At 51.7% G+C, this 25092-nt stretch overlaps 1 protein-coding gene across 1 annotated transcript in view; it reads right to left on the bottom strand.

Moving 5' to 3' along the window:
* Positions 1–25092, bottom strand: part of ABCC8 (ATP binding cassette subfamily C member 8) — a 78354-nt gene that overhangs the window by 18431 nt on the left and 34831 nt on the right. The window contains exons 11-21 of the mRNA XM_061131196.1: positions 18899–18939; positions 17577–17722; positions 15193–15298; positions 14937–15053; positions 14475–14550; positions 13695–13800; positions 4899–4934; positions 3097–3132; positions 2296–2394; positions 1151–1235; positions 114–194 (exon numbers count right to left, since the gene is read on the bottom strand). Of these exons, the coding sequence (XP_060987179.1) occupies positions 114–194; positions 1151–1235; positions 2296–2394; positions 3097–3132; positions 4899–4934; positions 13695–13800; positions 14475–14550; positions 14937–15053; positions 15193–15298; positions 17577–17722; positions 18899–18939 (929 nt within the window). The remainder of the gene's footprint in view (positions 1–113; positions 195–1150; positions 1236–2295; positions 2395–3096; positions 3133–4898; positions 4935–13694; positions 13801–14474; positions 14551–14936; positions 15054–15192; positions 15299–17576; positions 17723–18898; positions 18940–25092) is intronic.

The raw sequence follows: 25092 nt of genomic DNA, 5'->3' as shown, positions 1-25092 counted from the left end.
AGAGGGATGTTGTTTGGTGATGGTGTGTGTGTCTGTGTGTCTGTCTGTCTGTCTGAACCAAGGGGGCAGCCAGACACAAGGACCTCAAGGAAGTTGCTGGCTGGTGCACTCACCAAGAAGACGACGTTGGTGTGCTGGTAGAGGGCTCGGGCCACGCTGATTCGCTGGCGCTGACCACCAGACAGGTTGATGCCCTGCCGCCAAAGGGAAGGAAAGGTCAGGCCCGCACAGCCCTGCAGCAGAGACTGTCCAGGCCCCTACTTGATGTGAGCTCTTTGGCTTCATTTGCCTCTTTGCCCCTCCTCATCTGGTACAGAGGAGGAACTTGTATACGTTCAGTGAATTCATTCAGAAGTGGGGAGAATGATCCCCAAGCCTTTGACAATTCATCATGTAGGTGCTAGGGACCATCTGACCCATGAAAACCAGGACAGAGGAAAGTGAAAGTCTCTCAGTCACGTCCGACTCTTTGCTACCCCATGGAATTCTCCAGGCCAGAATACTGGAGTGGGTAGCGATCTTCCCAACCCATAGATCAAACCCAGGTCTCCTGCATTGCAGGTGGATTCTTTTCCAGCTGAGCCACAAGGGAAGCCCAAGAATACTGGAGTGGGTAGCCTATCCCTTCTCCAGTGGATCTTCCTGACCCAGGAATGGAACCAGGGTTTCCTGCATTGCAGGCGGACTCCTTACCAACTGAGCTATCAGGGAAGCCCTAGGAAGGGGGGATTTAAATCACACGCCAGGAGGACAGCCATGGGAGAATCCTATTGATCTAAGTTTATGGAGGAGGGACCCCACCTGAGGATGGAACAGGAAGAACAACCCTGAGCCTGGCACACTGCTGGGCGGCTCTCAGTACATACTCGGGGTGTCAGTGGAGACGTCAATCCATACCCAGTCTGGGAAAGTGCTAAGCTGACCTCTGCACCCAGCAAGACTGGAAACTTGTCCAGGACAGCCACCAGCCCAGGGCTCAAGGATATCATTTTGATTCCATGGCAGGCACTCTCCAACCTTCCCCCTCTTTCATTTCACATTCCCTACTCTCCCTGAGAACGATCTCAGGGCATGGTGATGGTGATGGGTGGGGAGCAGGGGAGGCCGAGGACCCCAGCTTTGAGTAACTCCCTTGGAGGTTGCTACTAACCCGTTCCCCAATCTGGGTCTGGTCTCCATGGGGCAAGATGTCGATGTCTGGCTGTAGGGAGCAGGCTTCAATGACCATCTTGTACCTGCAGTGAGGCGGGGTGGGGACACAGCTGAGCAGCCTGGCCAGAGGTGGGCCTGAGCTTCTGCAGAGGGTCATTACCCTCTGGGCAGCTGTGCCAGGATGAGCGATGGCTTTAATGGGCCTCCTGATGCGTGTGAGTAAACACCACGTGAGCTTGAAAAGAGCTGAGGGCAGCACCTGACACCATCTTGGAGCAAGTTAAATATTTGAAGGATGAAATTGGATGGGAGCAAATAGCCATGTAAGTGACAAGAGAGGGCCTGTGGCCCCTGTGCAGTGGGAAAAGCTAGAGCAGAGCCCACGCTTGGGGCACTGCCAGGGAAAAATCACTGCTGGTTTGTTGAGGCAGTAAATGATGATGGCTGCTCAAATATTTACCCAGCCTGCTCCCCTCACACTTCCCTGGCCAGCTCTCAGCCTGGGTGGGTGCCAGCCAGTGTGCATGGAGGCATCAGAGCGTCTTGGTGACAGGTACTTGGGTGTTAGGAAGATGGATTTGAAACCCATTTCCGTCACTTCCTGGCTGGGTGGTCTTGGGCAAGTTACCTAACCTTCCTGAGTCTTGGTTTCCTCATCTATAAAATGGGGATAATAATAGTACCTGCCTACTGGGATTGGTGTAAGCCTTAGAAGAAATCACAAATACCAAGAGCCTCTGGAAAGAGCTCCATGGATGTCATCAGTCATTAGCCCTGGAGGGATTTGTGTGTGAGCTGCAGAGCTGGGGGTGGGGAATCATGAGAATGAAAAGGGCAGAGCTCTGGGGGAGCCTTTTCACCAACCTCAAGAGGAGGCACTAGTGTGCCCACACCTCCCTTCCCTCCTACCCTCTCAACCACGGGAGCTGGACTGCCCCAATGTCCAGCACATCTGGATCATTTCCAGATGGACCATATGGAACAGGCTGGAATCCAGATCAGTGGGCTGGAGAGCAGGATGGCGGGGTGAGGGAGATGGATGGAGGAGCAGGCAGCTGGCTGGGCTTAGGGGCAGGGGAGGGAGACTGAAATAAGACCAATTTCTCCCCTCCTCCAGCCTGCCTCCCTCTGGGAGGCGTTTACCGTTGCTTGTTGAAGGGACTCTCAAAGGTGATGTTCTCCTCCACGGTGGCATTTAGCAGCCACGGCTTCTGAGAAGCATAGGCCACTGGGCCTCTCTTCCTGGAAAAGAGCAGGGCAGGAGTAGGGGAGGCATTCTCAGGGGGTCACTGTTAGAGGTGGTTACCAAGCTGACAGATAAAACTGGGGCTGTGGGTGGGGGCAGCGCGAAGATGAGGAAGTGCAGTTGGCTGAAATCTGCTCTGTGTGTGGCTCCTGGTGGCCTCTCCATCCCCCAAGGCCTGAGACAGGCTTGGGTGCTGGGTCTTAGCTGAGTGGGGCATATGGGACCTCGACCCCTCCCTGCTCTCCACCCCTCCCTGTCCCACCTCTGCTGTCTGTTCCCCTCCCCAGGTCTACCCAGAGCCTGGGAGAAGCCAAATAAGCGAACACTTGAACCCTGATCTCCTCCTTCCTTGTGTAGCCCTCAAACCACTCAACTTTGATGTTAGCAGCTAACTCTCCAAATGGAAATTTTAAAAAGAGCGGTGTTAAGGAAATCATGTTCAGCATGGTATGGTTTCTGAAGACAAAGAAAGAAAAGGAAAAGATGACCACAGGGATAAAAACGATCTGGTGTGAAGGGCTTGATGCATGGAAGCAGCAGCAGTCTCCCAGCCACACTAGAAGCACAGCGCTCTCCCTGGCCTCCTCTGTGGCTGGGTTGGACCTGGGGGGCTGCCTTCTTGAGCTCTGTGGCTCCTCAGGCCAGAGACCCCCTCTGAGGAGGTCTGCCCCAGGGGGCAGTGCTCGGGGTCACAGTACCTGACGTCCGCGTCGGCCGCCGTCTCCCGCTCGGGGCTGCAGCAGGAAGGGAAAGACACATATTCAGGGTTCACCCACGTGGACTGAGCATTCCGTAGACATTCTCAGCCCCTTCAGACCCAGCAGGACTGCCTGGATAGCCCCTGAGACGAGTCTGCAGCCACAAATGCCACAGGTCCTCCTGGGGAGCCTCCACTGCCTGGATACAATCAGGGTGTGTGAAATTGCAAGGGAGAGTGGAAGGATGTAGGCTCACGGTGGTGGTGGGGCCCTTCCTACGTCAAAGGAGTCTGAGGCCCAGCTCGGGGCTCCTGCAGACCCAGCCTCAGAGTCAGGGCTCGGATGCACTGGCCGAGCTCATGGGCTGACACGGCTGCACAGACAGTTGGGGCAGGGAGTGCGCTCTGCCCCTGGGCAGCTAGCCCGGGGGGGGACAGGCCACCATGGGTGCCTGCAAGTCCGGGGGTGGGAACCCACAGCTGATGCAACTCAGGGTGGCACCTGGAGGGCTGAGAAGGGCTCCAGGTGTGATTCCCAGAAGACAACCGTGGAGCCTGGGAGATCCACCCAGAGGGACAGGGTCAGCTGTGGTGGCCATGTGGCCTGGACAGACCCCAACTGCTCCGGTGTCAAATATTCTGTCCTGTTGCTCTCGTCCACATGTTCACACTTGTCACATACCGTGAGGTTTGCTTTTGGGCTCAAGAGTTATGGTCACTATGGCTAGAGAGGCTGGGCTGTCATCAGGCCCTGGCACTTGGTGACAAGGTGGGAGAAACAGCGGAGAAAATACAGGGACGTGAAACCTCTGTGGAGTTGGAGAGTGAAGGCCAGACCCTTACGCTGAGTTACAAGGTCAAGTCAACCTTCCCAGTCCTGACTTCCCACCACCTCCAGGGTGTCTTGATTCTCTTGAAAGAAGTGTGCTTAGGGAGGGTTTTGAAGGTCTTATAGCCACATTAATCTATTTCACTTGGATGTTTTAGACAACCAGAACATAAAGCACATAGAACATAAAGCAACAAGACTGAATTTTCTGTCTGGCCTGGGGAATACCCATCTTCTCTCCTTATAGCTTTGTTTTACTCAACTTTTTTTTTTCTTGATCACCCCTAGGGCCATTTTAGACATATTTTTTCCTAATTGTCCTTTCCCTGCCACATTTATCTTCCAGTTCAGTGGATTTTTTAAAAAAAATTATATTCATAAGTTTGTGCAACCACCACTGCTATCTAAATCCACATCTTCATCACCTGTAAAAGAAGCCCCATACCCATTAGCAGTCATTGCCTTCCTCCCTTCCCACTAATCCACTTTCTGACGCTATCCATTATGAAATTTTAAAACCACAGGTCCACTGTACGTCTGCTTATATACTGTGGCCCTTTGGAGAGCCACAAAACATTGGAATATCTAAGTTTTTCCTCTCCAGTACCAGATTTTTCCCTCTTTGAGAATGCATGCCTCATGTATTTTAGGGCTTCATGTCTCTAAGTGTATGTGGACTATACAGCCCCGAATCTATACTCAGCACCCCTCCCTGCCCCACACACCCTGCCTAGCCCTCCCCCCCCCCCCACCTTTTTTATAAAAACTATTTCCCTCCCCTGTATTCCCTCTTCTTCCTTTTTTAAAACTGGTCACATGGCGTGGCATTTGGGATCTTCGTTCCCTGACCAGCGGTTGAACCTGTGTCGCTTGCAGCGGAAGTGTGGAGTCTTAACCACCGAACCACCAGGTAATTCCCCCAAGACCCTTCCCTTTATTGGGGACCCCCTCCCAATCCAGTCCCAAGGCTGTACCTGGGGTCTTCTCCAGTCTCGCTGTCAGGAAGGCTGCTGGGGCACAAATGGGAAAAAACAACACCAGTTACTTCTCCCCAGCCCATTGCCTTCATTTAGATCACATTGTGTCTTTGGGGAGAAGCAACCTTCACAGTCCCCACCCCTCCCACCCATCCCCAGTGTCCCCAAGTGGCTTCTCAATTTCTGTCCCTCCCACATCCCCTGGATGGGCTTCCTCCAAGCAGCAAGGGCTTCAGCAGTGCTCCTGGCACCACTCCCAGCAGCGGCGAGGCTGGCTTGGTGTCAGGATGGGCTTTTACTTGGGAAAACTAAGGCTCAGAGAGGGAAAGTGACTTTCCCAAGGTCCTAATCATTTCATACAGTGTTTTCAAACTGTGGAATGGGACCCATATAGGGTCTGAAATAAGTAAATGGCACCTGCACTAAAACAAACATGCAACTCCCCCACCCCGAAACCAGTTTGCACCACATGTGGTCAAGATGTGTATTCTTTCTGCAAAATTTTTTCTTGCCTATCAATGCATAAATGTAACAGACTGTGATATAAAATGCATTTCATACTGTGAATTATAGTAAAGAAGTTTTTTTTTGAAAAACGCTGCATGAAGTGACCTGAATTTTGGTGCCAGCTTTGCTAGTGCTCTTTCTCTTGCCCCAGGCCACCTCTCAACCTTCCAGAAGCAACCTTCTGCCAATGAAGTGTGTACTTCTGACATGCACATTTGGGGAAAATCAATCTATTCTGTCTCCATGCAGAAAACTTTAATAAAACCAGCTAACATTTATTATAACCTTGACAAGCACAGTGATAAGCACTGCAATCAGTTTAGTTCAGTTGCTCAGTCATGTCCGACTCTTTGTGACCCCATGGACGGCAGGACACCAGGCTTCTCTGGCCTTCACTGTCTACTGGAGTTTAGCACCGCAATGCTATTATTTATTTTAAAATTCAAAAAAACCATATGGAAGAGATCTGTTTATAGACAAGGAACGTGAGAATTTTGAGAGTCTAAGTAATGTGTCCAAAGTCACACATCCAGCAAATAGCAGAGGAAATAGATTTGTCTGATTTCAAAGCTCCATGCTCTTAGTGACTATGTTATATTGCCTCACTATGACTACCCAGGCCATAGCTCTGATAAATTTCTTGCAAGGAAAATCAGGATGGATAGAAACAGAGATAGGAAGAAGACAGATGAAATTTTCTTCTGTTCTCTGCTGAGGGGCAGAACTTAATGGAGACCTTGATGGATATATAATCATCAACTGTCTATGATCTTATTCTTCTATCTTTATTAGTTTCATTTCATTCTCTCAACTCAACCTAACTCATATTGCTTAATCATCAGATTGCTGTAATTTATGGACAAGCTGGTAACGTGAAACAGATAAAAAACTCAAGCTTCCAAATTCCAACTCTGCGTCCACAGCCCAGACAAGCTTATCTCTGCAATCTTCTGCCTTGACTGCATCCAGAGTTGCAAAGGCTGTTATTTATCTGGAGGGAAGCACATCTGTGGCCTCCCCAAGGACCCTGGGACACAGGGAGCTCCTTCGGCTCTAACTCAGTTTGCATCATTATCTGGGCTGCTCAATTAGCCCTTATAATGGACTACTTTCCCCTCTAATAAGTTCCTTTGTAAGTCCTTTATCCCCAGTGGAATTTTAAGGCAGGAAGAGCATCTTTTTTAGCCCCCATAGGGCTTAGCATATGGGAGATCTGTTATAAATGGAGGTTGATAACAGACATCTTTAATTATTTGGGAGGAAGGAAGGGAGGGGGGCTGGCACTCAACCTGAGGCATTGTGTGCAGTTGTTTGTATCCATGGTTTCATCCTCACAACAACTCTATAAAGAGGGTTTCCATCTTACAGAAAAACCAAGGCTTAGAGTTTGCCTGATGTACCCAAAGGTCAGAGCTAGGAAGAGGGGAAGCTGGGGTGTGAATCCAGGTTCATTGTCTCCTCTTTTCAGCATAGTTCCAGCCTTCCTAGAATGAGCCTCCTCATTGTATGTGTATGTCTTAATCTGAAAAGTAAAGAAGGGTACACAGGGCATGCACTTCCTTCCACTGATTGATTGCTGGGCTCTTAAAGGAGTGTTCCTCCTCTGCCTGCACTTTTGGGACCAAACACTGAGCTAAGAAGACAATCTCTCCAGTTCTGTGACCCGCCTCCTTCTCTGCAGCCAGCTGTGAGCTGGGTCCCTGTGTGCACACCAACCTGAACCATGGCACAGAACCTGCCCTCAAACGGCTCATGGACTGGCAGAGTGAATCTGACACGTACAGAAGTCAGAAAGCTATAGAGGCCAAAAGAAAAGTAGGAGCAAGAAAGTACTATAGAACTTTGGGAGAAAAGTATAGACACATATGCAAATATGCAGAAAAAGACTGGAAACTTCTGGGTGGTGGGATAGTGTATGTGCTCATATTAGGTGGTTTTTGCCCTCTTTACACTTGCTTCTTTTCTCATTCAATGTACATTCTTTCAGAATCAGACAAAAATATACTTTTTTTAAAAGATTTTTTTTGACATGGACCATTTTAAAGTCTTTTTTTGAATTTGTTACAATATTGCTTCTGTTTTATGTTTTGGTTTTTTTGGCTGTGAGGCATGCTAGATCTTAGCATTCTGACCAAGGATCAAAGGACCAAGGACCCCCTGCATTGGAAGGCAAAATGTTGATCACCAGGCAAGTCCAAATGTAATTTTTACAAGTAGTTTGGAGGAGGAAGAAATCTGAGAAAGTGAGGAAGGGCTCATAGAAGTTAACAGGTGAACAGAACCTCAAAGAAAGAAGGATTGAGACTGGGTGTGGAGGGAGGGAATTCCAGGCTGGAGGAGGAGCTAGCATGAGTGCGGGCAGTGAGAGAAGTGGAAGGAACACAGGCTGTAAAGCGTGTATCTGAGGGGCTTCTCTACTCACTGGTTGTGAAATCTTAGGCACGTTCTTTACTCAGGTAGCCTTGTTTCCTTATCTATAAAATTGAAGTCATGGTAGGAACCTCACCGTGACACTGAGAGAATGTATTAACAACACAGCTCATAGTTGGTTGGGGGGAAAGATGAGGATGGGGTTTGAGAATGAGTGATGGAGTAGGGGCGTGGGGAGACCATCCTTTCAGCTCAGTGCTTAGTTTCAAAGGTTCAGGCGGAGGAGGAATCCAAAGGCCCCAACACTCATTTAAGACCCCCAACAATAAACGAAGAGGAAAGTTGTGGAGATTGAGGTTGAAAGGGTAAGTTAGGACTTACGGGTCTCCATGTAAGGTCTCCACACATCCTGCCTCAGAGAAACTTAATGCTGCTCTGAAATCCTTTCACCCTCAGTGCCCAGTCCAACTGAGGTTATTGGGTCCTAATGCCAAATCTCTGCCATTGTTCAGATGAGGAAACTAAGGCTCAGACCGGTGAAATAACCTGCTCAATGTCACAGTTATCCAGTGGCAGAGTGAGAACTACAACCAGAGATCATCCCGTTCTCAAGGCAGGCTTGTCACGTTCACACAGCGCCCCTTCTGTCTGCCCACCATCTCTCCACACCTGCCTTCTCCAGGAAACTTGGGGTGACCTTGAGCTCCTGACCCAACTTCCCAAAGGCTGCAGGGACTGTATGAACAGATGGATCACAAGGCTATGCTGAGAGGAGCCTATCTTTTGGGTTTTTTTTTGCATTTTGGTCACACCCTGCAGCATGTGGGATCTCAAGTTCCCTGACCAGGGATTGAACCCACACTCGCTGTATTGGAAGACAAAGGCTTAACCATTGGACCACCAGGGAAATCTAAGAGGAGTTGTTTTTCACCCCTGGGGAATCAGGCATCTCAGGAAGCAGCCTTCACAGCCAACCACCATTAGGCAGCAATGTTCTGAGGGTGTCTGAGAGCAAGCAGGGCCTGGGCCCCACACCCTAGCAGGTGGCAGGAGCCGCAGGGAGCGCCAGTGAGGCCAGTTCGCAGTTCCTGGTGGGGAGCTGGGATCTTCCTCCCACCCCTAAGTTTTTCTTGGATCCCTGCTTCCTGCTGGCTCCCGGGGGACATCTAAAATCAATCTACTGTGGACACTAACGGCCCTCTTCTTTATTTCCAGGGAAAGAACTTCACTGGAGTCTATCTGCTAATTTTGACCACTTATCAGAATGTTTTTCTCTTAATGATCAAGGAGAGAGTTTGCAAATTCCAGGCTAATGGTGCATCAGAGCAGAGAGCTGAGTCGGGGCAGGCGAGTATCATTAGAGAGAATTTTGAAAGCTGCACAGTTTTCCCAGAGACCTGGAGCCCAGCAGCTGATGTGTGGGATCTGCTCAGGGTGGCCACAGTAATTCTTCAGCCTGGAATTCAGGGCATTACCCCTGGACTCCGGGGCCCCCACAGGCTTCTGTCCACCTAAGACTGGTGAGCCCCCTGAGGGTGGGGTCAGGTCTTCTCGTTTGTACCTTACACAAAGTGGCTCACAAAATACACATCCTGTGTGGGCACCGCTTTGGAATAACCCTCCAGCCCCATCTCCAAGGAACTCAGTGTCCTGGGGGAGACAGACACACAAGCATGCGATATGAGGCATGCACAAAGAGGATTTGTACATTCTAAATGCTGGTGGAAAAGTTGGTTGGTAGAATTATGGGTGAGGGAAACAGCCTGGGCCAAGGTGTGTGGGAAGGAGAGAGACATAAAGACATATTTAATGGCAGTCTCCTAAAGGTCATAAACTGTTCCCAGTTCATTCATTTAGCAAATGAATTCATTTAGCAAAGGCAGTGTAGATACAGAGAGACAAATAAGATATGATCTTTGTCCCCAGGGGGCTCACTGCAGTTTCTCCTGGGAGACAGGCTGGGGTATAATTAAAGAGCAATAGGAGAATTTTTTTCCTGGCATAGAAGTACATTGTCAAAGAATAATATTTACACTAATATTTATAGGTCACTTGGTATGTGCCAGGTTAAGCCTCACATTAACTCCGTGGGTAATAAGGGGAAACTGGTGCAGAAGGGTCACAGAATTTCCCAAAGGATGGAGTCCAGATTTGAACTCGGGCAGCCTGCCTCCTGAACTTTTGATCCTGCGCGCTTAGCAGCACTGCTAATCTTTTTCAAGGAAGGAATAAATGAATGGTGCACACACAAACCCGTCTCCCAGACCATTCTCTGTTGTGTGCCTCCTACTCCCCCAAATCCCTGCCTTGTGCCTCCGGGGACTCTTTCTGGCTGCCTGGTTACCAGGTCTCAGCCCTGGTATGGATTAAAAAAAATACGGGAGCAACCTGGCATCACCCTCGCCTCTGGCTGCAAACAGGCAGGCCCTTGGGAGGGGCTGCTGGGTCAAACACTATTTTGTTCTTGGTTCATTTTGCAAGTGCATCATCTCCCTGCAGACCCGGGCCCAAGGTCTGAGGCATGGAGCTCCTGCAAGTAACAGAGAAGGGCCCTCAACATACAGCCCCTACACTTAACTCACTGCCCAGGGTAGGTGGGCCAGGCAGAGCTGCGTATAAGCCAGGATTCTGAGAGCAGATGAAGCCAATGAGCCATGTCTGGCCAGCCTACTCCTTCCTTCAGTTACTGTAATGAGCTCAGGGCTGGTCTCCCTTCCTGTGGCCTCTCTCTCCCCCATCCCTCATCCTGTACTTTTCTTCTACAGCCTTCAGGCTAAATCTTATTTCCTGGGCCTGGTACACAGGGTGTCTGACCTCAGCTCAGCCCACATTTTCAGTTCCCCCCAAACCCGCTGCTCCGGGCACCAGAACCACATCCTCTCACATCAGCATGCCTTTGCCCACCCTGATACCCCTGCCTGGAACACCTTCCCCTCCCACCCCTGCCTCTTGCATCTGATGAAGCCACAGGGGTCCTTCAAAACTCAAGACACCATGTCCACATGAGTCTTCTCTCCTTGAACACATTGTTCACTGATCCTCTGTGCTTGATGGTGGCAGGAGGTGGCACCATGGTACTGGATATCTGTTCCCCTCTTTTGGAAGCAAGGCCACGTCTTCATGATCTTTGCATTCCTATTGCTGTGACTGGGGTCTGGCGTACAGCAGGTGTTCGATAAACATGGGGCGAGTTAATACATCAACGCAGAGAAACCAGAGCACAAGCTGAGTCATGAATGAATTCTCACAGCTTCTTAGGGTGGGCTGCAGGCTACCCTGACATGCTTGCTATGCTTGGGAGGGAAACTGAGCCATGGAAGAGGACAAAATAGCTTCTGGAGACATGAGATCCTCCCTGGGCCTCAAACAGAACCAGGATGTGGGGCCCTAGCTGCCTGTTGAGGAGAGTGAGTGTCCATGCAGATAGAGCTCTGAGCAGCAATGTGGTGGTTCTGCTGGGGTCGGGGGTCAGGGTATCATAGCCATAGCGGCTGTTGGCCTTCAGAACATCAGGCGGGCTGTTTCTTCATGTTGCTCTCCAGCCCCTTCTCTCTCAGCACACAGTGGAAAGCCCATGCACTTGAGCACTACTTAAGTGTACATTCCACTTCTGCCATTTAAGAGCTGGGTGACCCAGGGCAACTTGCTTCACCTCAGTTTTCTCATCTGTTAAAAGGGGATAATGAGAACACCTTCCTTATAGCGTTTGGTGAAGACTGACCAAGACAATGAAGTAAATAAAGTGCCTTACACAGTAATCTTGCCCAAAAGAGTTGCTCCAACTCTCTGGAGAGACACCCTGGGGCTGGGGCAGAGGCTTCTGAAGAGAAAGGAGGAGCAGTCAGACCCTGAGAGCTTGGAGAGGAGGTGGGAGCTGAGGCTGAGGCCTCTGCAGAGGACAGAGAGGTTTGATGCTGGTGTAAAAGGGCACCCGAGGGTGAGGGGACTGGGGAGGAGATGAAGGAAGTGGGACACAGGGGACAGGCTCAGAGAGGGCTGAGCCGGATGCAGAAACGGGAATCTAGGAGTGACCCCAGTCTCTGAGCAGTGTAATGCCATCCAGGAAATCCCACCCTGCTCTGAGAGAGGGCCTGGATCCCGCTTGCCCTCTACATGGAAATTGGAGAATTATCTCTGGAACTAAGACCCAAAGGACCCCAGCCCAAGGCAGCAGGCAGGCTTGAGGGAAAGAGTCCGGGCTTGGGACTCCGGTCCACATGCTGAGCATGTCACCCCACCTCCCTGTCCTCAGTTTTTACTTCTGTGAAATGGGGTAATAACACCCAGCCAGAGGATTCAATGAGCTGTGTGTGCAGTACACTTAGCAAAGGGCCTGCCCGTAGCAGGTGCCCAATAACTACCAGTTGTTTTGTTCAGCTCACAGTTCACGGGGGTTTCCTGTCTTCCTGTCACAGATATACACAGGCAGCCCGGGGCAGGGCTCCTCCCTCCAAAGCCCTGAGAGGCAGTTGGCACCAGGGTCTGGCAATCCAATGCCTGGACCTTTCCAGTCAGGCTGTGTGGAGAAACACCTGAATAAGATGGGGAGTGGAGGCAGAGACCTTGTGCCCCAGACACACCACATTCCCAGTGGAATTAAGGTTTCTGAGACTGAAGTTTTAGGAAACCCAAGGAGCTCATTGCCAGCCCATAGCCCCGTTGAGGAAGGAAACTTGCCATGTGTTGGGTGCACTGTTCAGGGGCATTTTGGGAAAGCAGGAAATGGGGGTTCCTGTTCCAAGGCCTTTCTCTCTGCTGTCTGCTCTCAAGTTGGTGAAAAAACCTGACATCTTGAAAGCTAGTTTGCCCCTAGAAATGATCGCTAGGGAAAGTTTGTCCTCTGTTGAATTGGCCTCGACTTTTATTCCTGAAACCTTGATCAGATCCCTCTTTCTCTTGGATACTTGGGGGCAGGGAGGAGTTGGGGGGCAAGAGGGTGGTGGACTCTAAGCCAGGTTACATGTTGACTGCAGTAGCCGTGTTCTGCCCAGGTTTCTGAACAGCTTTCCCATCCTCTTCATTTCTTATCTCTTCTTTTCTTACTTTTAAAAAAGCTTTTATCATATATGTAACTTTAATCAGCTAGTTTAAACTGCTTTTTGGAAATAGGTAGCTATAAATAATAGAGATTCACGATTGACTCAGGCTGGGGTTCGGCTCTTTAATTAAGATAGTGATCTTTGCCCAGAATCCCATATTTGCCTGATTTATCTCTGGTGCCTTGAAATACGCACTGACTGGTCTGTATCAGCTTTGCTGATGACCAAGCAAGAAACCAACGTTCATGTTACAGTTCCCCGCACCGGGAGGCAGTGCGCCTGAGGGAACATAGAGTTTGGAGTCAAACAGAACTGAGTTTGAATTCCAGCTCTGCCACTTATTGGGTAGGTGAATTAGGGCAAATAGTTTGGCCCTTCTGTACAAAATGAGATCTGTTAATAGTACTCACCTTGCTGGTTTTCATAAGGATTAAATGAAATAGTGTGTGCAGAGGACTTAGCAAAGTACCTGGCACATAGTGAAAGTCTTAGTCACTCAGTTGTGTCTGACTCCTTGTGACCGAGGGACTGTAGCCCACCAAGCTCCTCTGTCCATGGTATTTCCCAGGCAAGAATACTGGAGTGGGTTTCCATTTCTTTCTCCAGGGGATCTTCCCAACCCAGGGATAGAACCCAAGTGCCTGCATTGCAGGCAGATTCTTTACCATCTGAGCCACCAGGGAAGTCCTTGGCACACAGTGAGGGCTAGTACTAATGATGGTAACAAGAATAGCAAGTAGCTGGTTTCATTGAGTGCTCACAGAACACACTCAATACATGCGTGACACACCCTGCACTGAGAAGAATGGTTGCAAGGAGGGCTGCCCGCCTGCCCGCCGTCTTCCCACTGACTGAGCCCGGAAGATGCACACAGTACCTGTTCCAGAAGACGGCCCCCGAGAGCTTCTGCATCTCCCCCAGGGTGGCGAGGAGGAGCGAGGACTTGCCACAGCCCACCTGCCCCACGATCATGGTCAGCTGGCCTGCAGGGAGGGAGGGAGGGCGGCAGGTGGAACTGAGGCCAGAGGAGTCTGAACAACTACCACCCAGAAAGACAGACAGACAGGTAGACAGATATACCTGACTCTGGGGCCCCCACTTGCTCTTCTCCTACCTAGAATCCCCAGGGAGTCCTCTCCTCCTTCGAGCCTTTCCTTCTGGAAACCCACACCCTATCTCTGGCTCACCACGTCCTTCTACTGCCAATTCCCTGCCCTTTCCTGATGGCCTACTTTTCTCTCCAATGCTCTCCAGTGTGAGCTCAGGGCCTCCTGGTCCCCACAGAGGCCACCCTATCCTTCTCCTCCCGAGATCTGCTCATTCTGCTGCTTCTGTCCACTCTGCTCATAGCCTGAAGGCCCCTGCTCATTCTCGGAGTCCCCAGCTCTGCCACGACACCTTCCCTGGCTCCTGGGGGTCACCTTTCCTTTTGTGAAGCACCCACTCTGTCTGCAACAGATGGTCGGACATCAAGGCCCCGCTGTCTTGCCCTGTCCTTGCTGCGGCTCTCCTACCAAGCACCTGGACTCCCCAAGGAAGGAGCCCAGCCCCTCTCTAGCCTTCGTAGCCCAGAGTGCCCACCAAGAGTGCACATGCAGCAGCTGCTCAGTCGGTCCTGACACCCCTAGACCACGATGGAGGGGTGAGCCGGCCATACCTCGGGGGATGCGGATGGTGATGTTGGACAGTGTGGGGATTCCATCGGGGGTCCATGTGAAGAAGCCTCCAATGATCTTCATTAGGGGCACCCACCGACCAGAAGAGAACAGAAAGGCAGCTGAGGTTGGTTGCCTCCCCTCCCCCATGAAAGCAAAAACAAAAAACCAAGCCCCAGAAAACACACTGATTCCAGTCCACCTCCCAGTGTGCAGGGGGAGTGGGGACATGGCCTTCTCATGCAGACCTCTAGCTGAGGCACCCTCCCCAGAGGATGGCCACAGGTCCCCCCACTTGGTGGAGATTGAAGCACTGGCCCTGGTCTCAGGACTCCTATGGACACTACAGGCAGGCAGGGTGACCTCCATTCAGGGCAGAGGGCTCAGGACACAGGTGTCTGGTCCTTCAGATGTTGTGCTTCCTTGTGGAGATGATGCATGGAGGTGCAGGGTCTAGGACTCACCTGGACACAGCAGTTGTCAGCATCCCCGTCTGTGCCAGGGGCCAGGCTCTGTAGTGGGTTCGTGAGGCCCCGACAATCCTCCCGGGCTGGACGCTTGCGGTTCACAACCTTGAGGGGCTGGAGTTGATTAGAGGAGGTGAGGGCCCAAGGGCTGGGAGCAGTGCAAGGAAGCTGAGGCAGGACAACAGCAGGGCTGGAGCTGCAGGCGTTAGAGAAATACACCGGGATGGGGGGTGAGGGGCAGGGGGGCACTCACCACCGCCTGGTACTTGCTGGCTTGGCCCTGGGGTGCGGGTTCTCGCGGAGCACACTGCTCCTCGCGGATCTCTGCACTGGACAGGAACTCGCTCAGCTTTTGCACGCTGCAGAGGAAGCGCAGACACCCCTCACCCTGCCGGGGGGCAGAGGAGAGGGGAGAGGGAGGAGGGCGAGGCCTGAGAGAGCAGCTCCGAGAAGACTTCAGGCTCCAGCTGTGGCCCTCACAAAGCCCACAGGGGAGGGGACAGACCAGGGCCATTCTGTGGGGGCAACAGGAGTTACTAGGGCTTGTTAGGGTTGACTAGTCAGCTGGAGTAGGTTAGGGCATGGATTAGGAGGGACTGACTAGTTTTAGGGTTAGTTTAAAGTTAGTTGGTTAGTCTGGTTATTAGACTGAAGGATGGTTGGTGTTGGGCGTTACTATTAGAGTTCTGATAGGTTAGTTAGGATTAGGATTGGCTATTAACCATTGAGTTGGGGCTTCCCTGGTGGCTCAAATAGTAAAGAATCTGCTTGCAATGCAGGAGACTCATGTTCAAGCCTGAGATCAGGAAGATCCCCTGCAGAAGGGAATGGCTAACCACTCCAGGACTCTTTCCTAGAGAATTCCATGGACAGAGGAGCCTGGCAGGCTACAGTCCATGGGGTCACAAAGAGTCAGACATGACTAAGCTACTAACTACACAGCGGACACTGTTAAATACTTTATAAGCACATAATTGAATCCCCATTAAATAATTTGATCTTGCTGGGGGAGGTATGGAAGAGCTTTATTTCCAACTCATGGAGGAAAAGGCTATTCTCCACCCCAAGGATTTCCTTATGAACTCAGAGGAGGTTCCAGAAGCTTCACTTGATTCATTCTCTCTTATCCCTAGGGGTGGGCAAGGTGTCTAGGGAATCTCGAGAATTGTTCATACAATCCCACCTTTTGCTTAAATTTCCAATAGCCTGGGGGCCACCCCTACCTCTATTTCTGTTCTGAGCACAACACTTGCTCCCCATACAAGCAGCAGACTGCCAGCCTCTGCCTGCTTCTCCCTCTGTCCCCATTCCAACACAGCTTGGTGGGGTGGTGCGGGGGCAAGGAGTGGGAGATGGAGCCGACTTAGGGTAAAGCTTCAGGCTGTGTCCTGTTCCCACTTTCAGCCCAGAGTCTGGTCTCCTTCTTTAAAAAGGCTGTAGCTATCCTGAAGTGAGATGAGGAGTATTTATATAGAAATGCTTCTGGGTCAGGCAAGAGATTTCCCATAGTTGTAACACCTTTGAATATCTGGGTTCTACACAGAATCATCGGCTGGGGTAGGGGTGGGGGAGGAGGGTTAATCATTAGTAGTTTCACAACGTCACTAAAAGTGAGTCAACACAGTTGACCCTGGGAATGGGAGCTAATCCCTTTCCAGCCAGCTACTCCCTAGTGAGATTCTCCCATGACCACAGCTCTGCTGTGTTATGCCCCTCCATCCTCGACCGCTTTCCATCAGCTACTTCATTCCAACAGCCACCCCTCCTGCCAGCTGCCTCGGACCTGCCAGGGTCCAGGAGAGGGATGTCACTTCCCTCAAGGCTGGAGGGGTTTGAGTGCAGAGGACGTTTGTTCCTGTCTGGTCCCACTGGTGATAAGGAAGGACATAGCCAGCTCTGCCCAGAGGCACACCTGGCCCTTGTTTTCACAAAGCTAGTTCAGAGGCCTCGGGAGATTTTCACACTCCAGCTGTGGCATTCCCCAGCCAGAGCCTCAGCCATCTACCTCCAGGCTCTCACTCCCAAGAAGGCGATGCCTCTGGGAGAGTGGCAGAGTCACCACTTGACTTGAGCCCTGAAGTGGGGCCTCCCAGTGTGCAGGCCAGTTGGAGACAGGGGGTGCAGGCCCTTGGGGAAAGCCTCTTCCCCGACCAGGACTGTGAAGGCGCTGAGTCCTGTGGAGAGACCATGGGTGTTCAGCTTGGGGAAGACAAAGATTTCCGGGATGCCTGCTAACATCTGCAGGGCTGTCATCATGTGGGAGAGGGATGACGTTCATTCTGAGTGGCTCTGGAAGGCAGAACTTGGAGCAGTGGTTAGAATTTATGAGGATATACCAAGTTCGGCTCAAGGTCGATTTTTTTTTTTTTTTAATGAAGTTGTCTTGAAGGTGACATTGAGTTCCCTCTCCTTGGAGGACATAAGAAATTTGGCTAGTCCTTCTCGGGGATGGAGTAGAGGGGAGCTACACATGGACTATGTCCCTCTGACCAACCACAACCAGCTTCAGGGAAGCCCACATCAACGGGCAGGCGTGTCCCAGGACCAAGCAGCTGTGGTTACCGTGGTCACTGGAGCAAGCCTGGGCCTGACACATGAGCAGCCTGACTGTCGCCCTGGCTGGATCCCTCCTCTCACCTGACCAGAGCCTTGACTGTGGACCGGACCACACTGGACAGCAAGAACAGTGGCGTGACCAGGATGTGGAAGAGCGAGAGGGAGGCGAAGGCCACCGAGGGGGAGAAGTCGGCCTCTCTGAAGAAGCTGACGTGGCCCACGAAGGTCTGTGGACAGAGGCACAAATGAGATGGGAGAGAGCGTGACTCAGGGCACCGGCCCCTCCCACACTGGCGGCCCTCAGTCCCCGGGGAAGGAAACCAGAAGGGGGAGAAGGGACCCAGGGGAGCTTCTGGTTGGAGATGCTGTCATCCTCAGAGTCATTCATGGAACCACCCCTCCTGGCCCTGCCTCCTTCATTCTAGGAACACCAGGAGTCCTCAGGTTAGGTCAGCTCTGCCCACTCTCAGACAACAGTCCTCAGCCAGAAAATGCAAACATGCTAATTACAAAACCATCTTCTCAGCTGTGCCCCCCTCCGCCCCCAGCCTCTGGCTACCTGGCTTGGTTCAGTACCTCTGTTACCCAGAGTTCCCCAGGAGCCAGGCTGGGAACCAGCCCAATAAATCATGTTGAAAGTGAATTCCCAAGCGTGACTGACAGGCTGTGAACTTGACACAGTTCAGGGACTCCGGCCCCGGGGGAAAGAAATGCATCTTTTTAAAGAACTGCAGCGGTCACAGAAGCCAAGGATGGGAGTCCTGAGGGAAGGGGCTGTGGGCGTGTGGCCTTTCTGGAGGGGCGTGCTGCTGGCCCCCACTGCTCAGCTCCCACACAGCTCTGGCCAAAATTTCTTTAGAAAACCACCACTGTGATATTTAATGACATGGAGAATTGTTCGTGTCATATTCTTAACTTTTAAAAAGGTTGCAAAATTGCGTGTGAGGCACAATCCTATTTTTGTAAAAATGCTGTATTCTGTGACTCAAGAAAAAACTGGAAAGAAACACATTGAAGTTGTTGCCAGTGGGATTATGGGTGATTTAAGTTCTCTTTGCCTTTTCCCTTCTGAATTTCCCAACATTTCTACAAAAATGTGTCTCACTTTTATAATGAAGAAGTTTGATGGCGATTTTTTAAAGAAAGTTTAATTGCTCTCAAGAGTAAGCATCAGGTCTTCCAGACTGGGAGGCAGAGGTCTGGTCTGCCTGGAGTGGGGTGTGGAGAAGGGACCAGCTCCATATACAGACAGACTTGCCATCCATGACCCCATTCTCAGTACCCCTGCTGAACCTAGCTTCTGAAGCCCCTCTGCAGAAAGGCCAAACCCTGGGAATCTCCCACTCCAGACATCCCCACTGCCTGCCCCCCCACAATGGGAGATGGAGAAAGGGTCCACTTACGATGAGGACAGCCGCAATGGGGATGGCCGTGTTCATGAAAACTGTGGAGGAAGCACAGAGGGAGTTTAGCAGGATGAAGAAGACAGCAGGAGGTGAAGCTTCCCAGGTTGGACTGGAGGCAGGGCAGCCTCTGGGGTCCTTACCCAGCCTGCAGGGTGGAGCTGGGGCCTGGGAGGGGCAGAAATCTTAGCCCTACGGCACCTCCAGCTCCTTATCATGTGCCCTCAAGAGGCTTATCCCCTGTCCTGGAGTCATATAAGCCTCTAAAGAAAGGCTGAGATGCTCTTACTCTGCTCCATGTGGACCGTGTGAAGAAGGCCCTGCGAGAAAGTGGCAGGAGGAGGGATTGGAGAGTTGGCGGCCTGTGGTCAAACGTGAGGTCAGCAGCATGTTTCTGAGGGCACCAGGTTGCTTCTCCTTCCTCTGTCTCTGGTCGCTGAATCTGCCCAGACTGAGGCTTAGAGGATTCCCAGTGGCTCTTAGAACTTCCCCGGCGGCTCAGATGGTAAAGAATCTGCCTGCAGTGTGGGAGACCTGGGTACAATCCCTGGGTCAGGAAGATCCCCTGGAGGAGGAAATGCCAACCCACTCCAGTATTCTTGCTTGGAGAATCCCCATGGACAGAGGAGCCTGATGGGGTACCGTCCACGGGGTCGCAAAGTGTTGGACAACGAACACTTTCACTCTCGCAAGGCTCTTAGGAAGGATTTCAAACTCATTCACACTGAGGTATTAGTGACTGAGGACAGCTCGAAGCAGGGACTGCCTTAGCTCTAAGGCTGAGAGTCCACGCCTAGGTGGGGCAGTCGGTTTCCTGCAACAGAGGCCCCTTCTTTGTTCTGTTTACAGTGCAGTCCTCAGACTCTTCACAGGGACCCCAAAGAGCAAAGAGACTTGGACTCAAAGTCAGAGCAGGGTGGAGTCCTCATTTTTTCTAACCTGTGTAATCCTGGGCTGATCGTTTACCTCCCTGAACCTCAGTTTCTTTCCCCTGAGTTTTGTTAACTTGGACCTACTTGTTACCACACTTAGGCGCTCTCCAAGGTGAGAGCAGGTAATTTAGGGAATGGGCTCCATGAAGCCTCAGTGCTACCTGAGTATTACACCCCCTGGGCGGCTCGCTCAGCCCTGCTCCTCTGGCCCAATCTGTGAGATGCCCGAGGCAGCCCTGACCCCGGGCCCAAACTTCCGGAGAGCAGCCCTCCTGGAGTAAGAGATGCCCATTCTAGCTGCCACCTTCCCACCTCCTCCCCCTTCCTTCCTAGAGCCTCTTCCAGACCAGCCAAGAGTCTGGTTCTGCAATTAGCCAGATGAAAGCAGAAGGGGCCAGGAGCCAGAGGCCAAGGGCTCAGCCTTGCACATGGCCCCTGTTCAATGAATGGTGAAGTGTCTGACACTCTGAAGAATTCCAGATGTTCAACACCATTCCAAGAAGCTGACTGTCTACTTACTCCAAGAGTCTAGCACCAGCAAGAGCATCCATGGTGTGTGTTGGAGATGTGGAACCCCAAGAGAGAGGGAGAACATGGTCCCTGCCCTCATGGGGCTCCCAGACTGAGGAAGGAGGTAAGGAACTATGCTCCCAGGAGGCATCTTATAGCATGGGAGACAGGGAACATGCTCATGTGGGTCTCTCGAGCAAATAGGGAAGACACTGTTCCCATCTTTGGGGAATTCCTGATCTATGGGCCCTGCCATTGGAGGGCTCCCTGTCTCATGGAAAAGATATGGCTGGAGCCCTTGGGGCACTGCCCATCTCTCTGACTACAAGGCTTTTTGTCAACACTAGTATCATACATGACGGTGCTTTGACTGGTCTTCCTGGATGAAGGCTCCATGGTCTCCTGGTGCCCACCACAATGCCACAGCCCTCCCTCATGGCCCTCTTACACTGCAGGGGGCAGGATATAAGCATTATTGGTTTTCCCACAGCACAGGGAACCCAGATCTGGGACACAGAACACAGCATGGTCATCACTGGCTGGGAAGAGGGAGGGAGAGGAGGATGTCCATCAGGCCTGGGCCCTTGACCATCACCATACAGTTAGAAAGACAGGTAGCCTCGCCCCTCCCCTACAGGCAGTTCCTCCACGGAGCTCCCTCAGGGCAGATGGCACCTTCTGTTCCTCTCCTGCCCATCCTGTCAACAGGAACTTGTGCACCCCATCCTGCCCCAGGCCAAGACCGCTCCCACACAAGCGGGGGCTCAACACCCAGCTAAAGAACAGGCCAGGAAGTTAGATTACAAACTGGTACAACTTGCTCAGAAAGCAATCTGGTGCTTCGTAGCTAGAGCTGCACAGAAATTCAGACCTTCTGATCCTGTAATCTCTCTCCTAGGAATTTATCCTGAATAATCACTCAAGAGAAGCACAAAGCTCTCAGTAAGACGGTGTGAGCCGCAACACTATCTGTCACAGCGAAACGAAAACTGCAACCACAGCAAAGAAGCACTGAAATGAAGTAAACTGGAAATAGCTAACGGGAGCGGCTGTTTTAGTAAATGAGGGACAGCAACTCCAGGCAGACTCTACAGTCAGGAAATGTGTGATCATTGACATTGTGTTCCACTCCGCGTTTTCCTTGATCGTGATTTTTTAATTTATATATTTTTTTCTGTTTCATTGTCCTCATTCTTGTAGCTGCCTGAACTCCTTTGAGGAATGAGACCAGCTATACATAAATCTGAAAAGGAGCATTCCAAAGCTGATGCAGCAACATGGATAACACGAGTGATATATAATTAACTTCTGTCCGGTTCTGGCTATTGTATGGAGACGCTAAATATGAAAACGTTATCTTCCATTGTCCTCATTCTCTTTTGGAAGGATGGCCTTTTTACAGGGAGCTCTGGGTCACTTTCAGGGGTGGGGGTTGGGTGAATAGACTCGCCAGCTGCTTGCGTTTCAAAGGCCTCTCTGAAGATCAGGCCATTAGGACCTGGGGTGAACACAGCTGGAAGTGGGGGTGTCTGTGCCGGAGACTGGGAGGTGTTAGCCACAGGCATGCTACAAGGTCTGGCATCTCTCTGCACTCAATAGACCCCCCTGTGCCTGGGATGAAGGTATGGTGGGGTGGGGTGGGAAGGGAGCTGGGCATCCCTTTAAGCTGTCATGGCTTGAAGACCTGAGGCCTTGCCTCCATTTCCCTGAACCACATAAGGGCTTATAGGAGGAGTGGGAAATAAGACCAAGAATAGATATCTCTCCAACTTTGGCATGGGGTAGGCTGACTCACTTTGATGTGATCTAGGAAAAAATTTAAAAAAGAAAACCATGACAGTGCTCAAACCTTGAATGTTGGGGAGTAGGAAATACTGTTAAATAACACAATGTGAAAGCAGAAGATTACGAAATGAGGTGTGAGTGTGACGCTGTTATGGAAAAGTTCAGTTGCGTGTAGGCAGGCCTGAAAGGCCACCTTCAAAAGGGAAAGCCTTTCTGTAACAATGTAGAGTTAAGGATAGATATTGTTTTAATAACCCCCTCCTCCTTTACGAAATATTCATTCAGCAATTGAGGGTCTCCTCTGTTCCAGGCACTGCGTTCCAGGCAACCAACACAACCCCTCACTACTGAGGGGTATAGTAGTGAACAACTGTGTCGCCCCTCAAACAAAACAAAATAGTACATCCACTGAAAACAAAGCAGGGCTCAGACAACCCGCTCCCCGCTGGCTTTGGTCAAGGAATGCTGCCCAGCCCGTGGGTGCCAGCCCCCACATGGTAATAACAGGAGCTTTTCATCTCCAAAGCATTGATAAATATTTCAGAAGCCACGCATCAGGGAGTCACAGTGAGCCGTTTGTGCCTCTGGTTAAGTTCACCCCCTCCCCGCCAGGCCCAGGGGAGAAGCCGGCTCACAGTGAGGCAGGCCGCACCTGCAAGAGCACTATTCAGTCTGATAGTCAGTCTGAAGTCAAGAGAGGGAAGGAAAGCAGGTTCACGGCGTGTCTAGCGCTGGAGGTGGTGGAAGTGAGGCGGGGGGCTCACAGCCAGCTGAGTCCTGCCTCCAGTCCGCCCCCACCCCCAACTCCCTGGCCACCCAGCGCCCCCACCACTCCCCAGGCAGGCCAGGATATGCATCAGCAGTCCACTGCGGCTGCACCAGCTGGCAGGAGGAAGACCAGATGCTAAAGGAGTCCCAAGGAGCTGGAGAAGTCTGGAGGTCAGCTTGTCCCCAGACACTGGCTGTCCTCAGTCAGGGCCTCCACCCAGGGGGAAAGAGGGAGCTTAAGACTTGCCAAGAATAGCCAGGCCCTGGGTTTCCAGAAGGGGCAGGTGCTGGGTGCTCCGTGAATGGCAGAGCTGGGTTTGGCGGGGGGGTGGGGTGGGGGGGTGGGTGGGGGGGGCGGGGCTTGTTTTTTGCTTTTCAGGACACAGTATGAGGCCAGTCACATTTATCCAACGTGAACCACCTGAGTGTGGTTCCGACCCGTCTGGGAAGAGCAAAGGCCCCTGACCACAGAACACTGGAAAAGACGGCAAACCCGTCCTTCCTTTGAGCTCCTTCAATGCCTCCCTGCCTCAGGAGGAAACCCAATGCACAAGATGCAGCACTATCTGGCCCTGTGATCTCTGCTCACAGCAGTGTATCTAAGTCTTGAACACGCTCTCATCCCTTTCACTTCTCAGCCTTTGGGCCTGGAACATCTTCCCTTACTCGGCTGACATATGATTCTTTGGGCACCAGCAGTGGGTTTCACCTAGCACAAGCCTTCCTTGGCACCCACCACCCCTAAGACTAGGTTGGGTGCCATTCCGATGGATTCCCCTTTCTGCTCCTGTCACTCATGGCACATCTGTACATCTGGCTTCCCTTCTACCCTGTGAGTAGCCTGCAGCAGGGACTGGTACTTCTGCTCACCACCTGGTGTCCTGCAGGCCCTGACACATAGTAGGTGCTCAGTAAATATCTATTAGAGATGGGAATGAAATAAAAGAGGCCAGGGCCAGGTGTGCACCATGAATACAAACCCGGGGATTTAGAACTGACCACAGGCATGGCCCCTGTTCACGTCATGGTCTCCCACAAGACGCGGAGGGCAAAGGCCATGCAGCCTCCTCTCTAATGCCCAGGGCCTCAGTAGAGTCTGGCAAAAAGAGAGAAGGCTCTGGAATGAGTGCTGCACAAAGGACAGAGGGAACAGGCAGCATGTCAGCTGGGTGACGGTTAGGGCCTGGGACCCTCCTGTCACCTCGGCAGAGCTTGTCTTCCAATTCATGGCTGGACTGGACACCTAGAGCTATGTGGGTACTGCAAGGAAACAAGGGTGGGACTGACTTCTAAGAGGAGTGAGCATGGTGCTCACGCCCGCTTTTCCTCACTTGGTCTTCTACTTACTAAAACCTGGCCTGTGCCAGGCGCAGCCAAACCTCCTCCTGCATGAAGCTTTGTGGGCACTCCCCACCCACATGGGCTTCCTTCTTCTCTGTTCTCTGCCATTTATTGGCTGAGGACCTCAGAGAGTCCTTTCACTTCCCTGAGCCTCAGTCTTTCCTGCTGTAAAATGGGACAACAGAGCTGTGAGTGTCAGTGCAGTCAGGTTCGCCGAGCAGCCAGTGCAGAGCAGGTCCTGTGGGTGAGAACTCCCGGCCACACTGTCTCGTGTGTGTGAGCTCTGACTGCTCAGCAGAGTATAAACTCCGTGAGAAAAGGAGCACATCTTTCGGCCTCTTGAGTGCTTAGCACAGGGCAGGGCTCACTCAGTGCCATCTGAGTAACTCACATCTGTTCTTCTTCAAGAGGAAATACCCATTCTGGATTTTGATAGCAGGGAAACTGCACTGATTTCCTTTTCACCCCCTTGTGCTGACCTGCCCTGCACCAACTCAGGGCTCCACACACAGGAGATCACAGTGATGCTGACATTGAGACCATCAGATAGAGCGTCAGAGGTAACCTTGTCTGCCTGAGAGTCTGACTGCCTGGTGTATGATGACCAGACTGAAAACCCAGCAGGCAGCACCACCGACGGGCCCCATCAGGAAACGTGACTCCAGGGCTCCGTTGCGGTGCCAGGACCCCATGGTTGGTGCCAGAGGCCAGAATGAAAGATGCCCCATTACCTCAAGCCTAATCACCTGTGTCCTAATTCCAGGTGATGGAGAGCAGAAGGCAGGAAGTCCAGGAGGACGTAAATGAAAACACACTCAAAGCCAATAACTGCAGCCTGGCAGCGCCGCTAACCTTTGT

This window comes from Dama dama, chromosome 1 (assembly GCF_033118175.1).
Source record: "Dama dama isolate Ldn47 chromosome 1, ASM3311817v1, whole genome shotgun sequence".
NCBI classification, from domain to species: Eukaryota; Metazoa; Chordata; class Mammalia; order Artiodactyla; family Cervidae; genus Dama; species Dama dama.
Note: the sequence above shows the minus strand (reverse complement) of the source record. Positions and strands in the feature narration are given on the sequence as shown.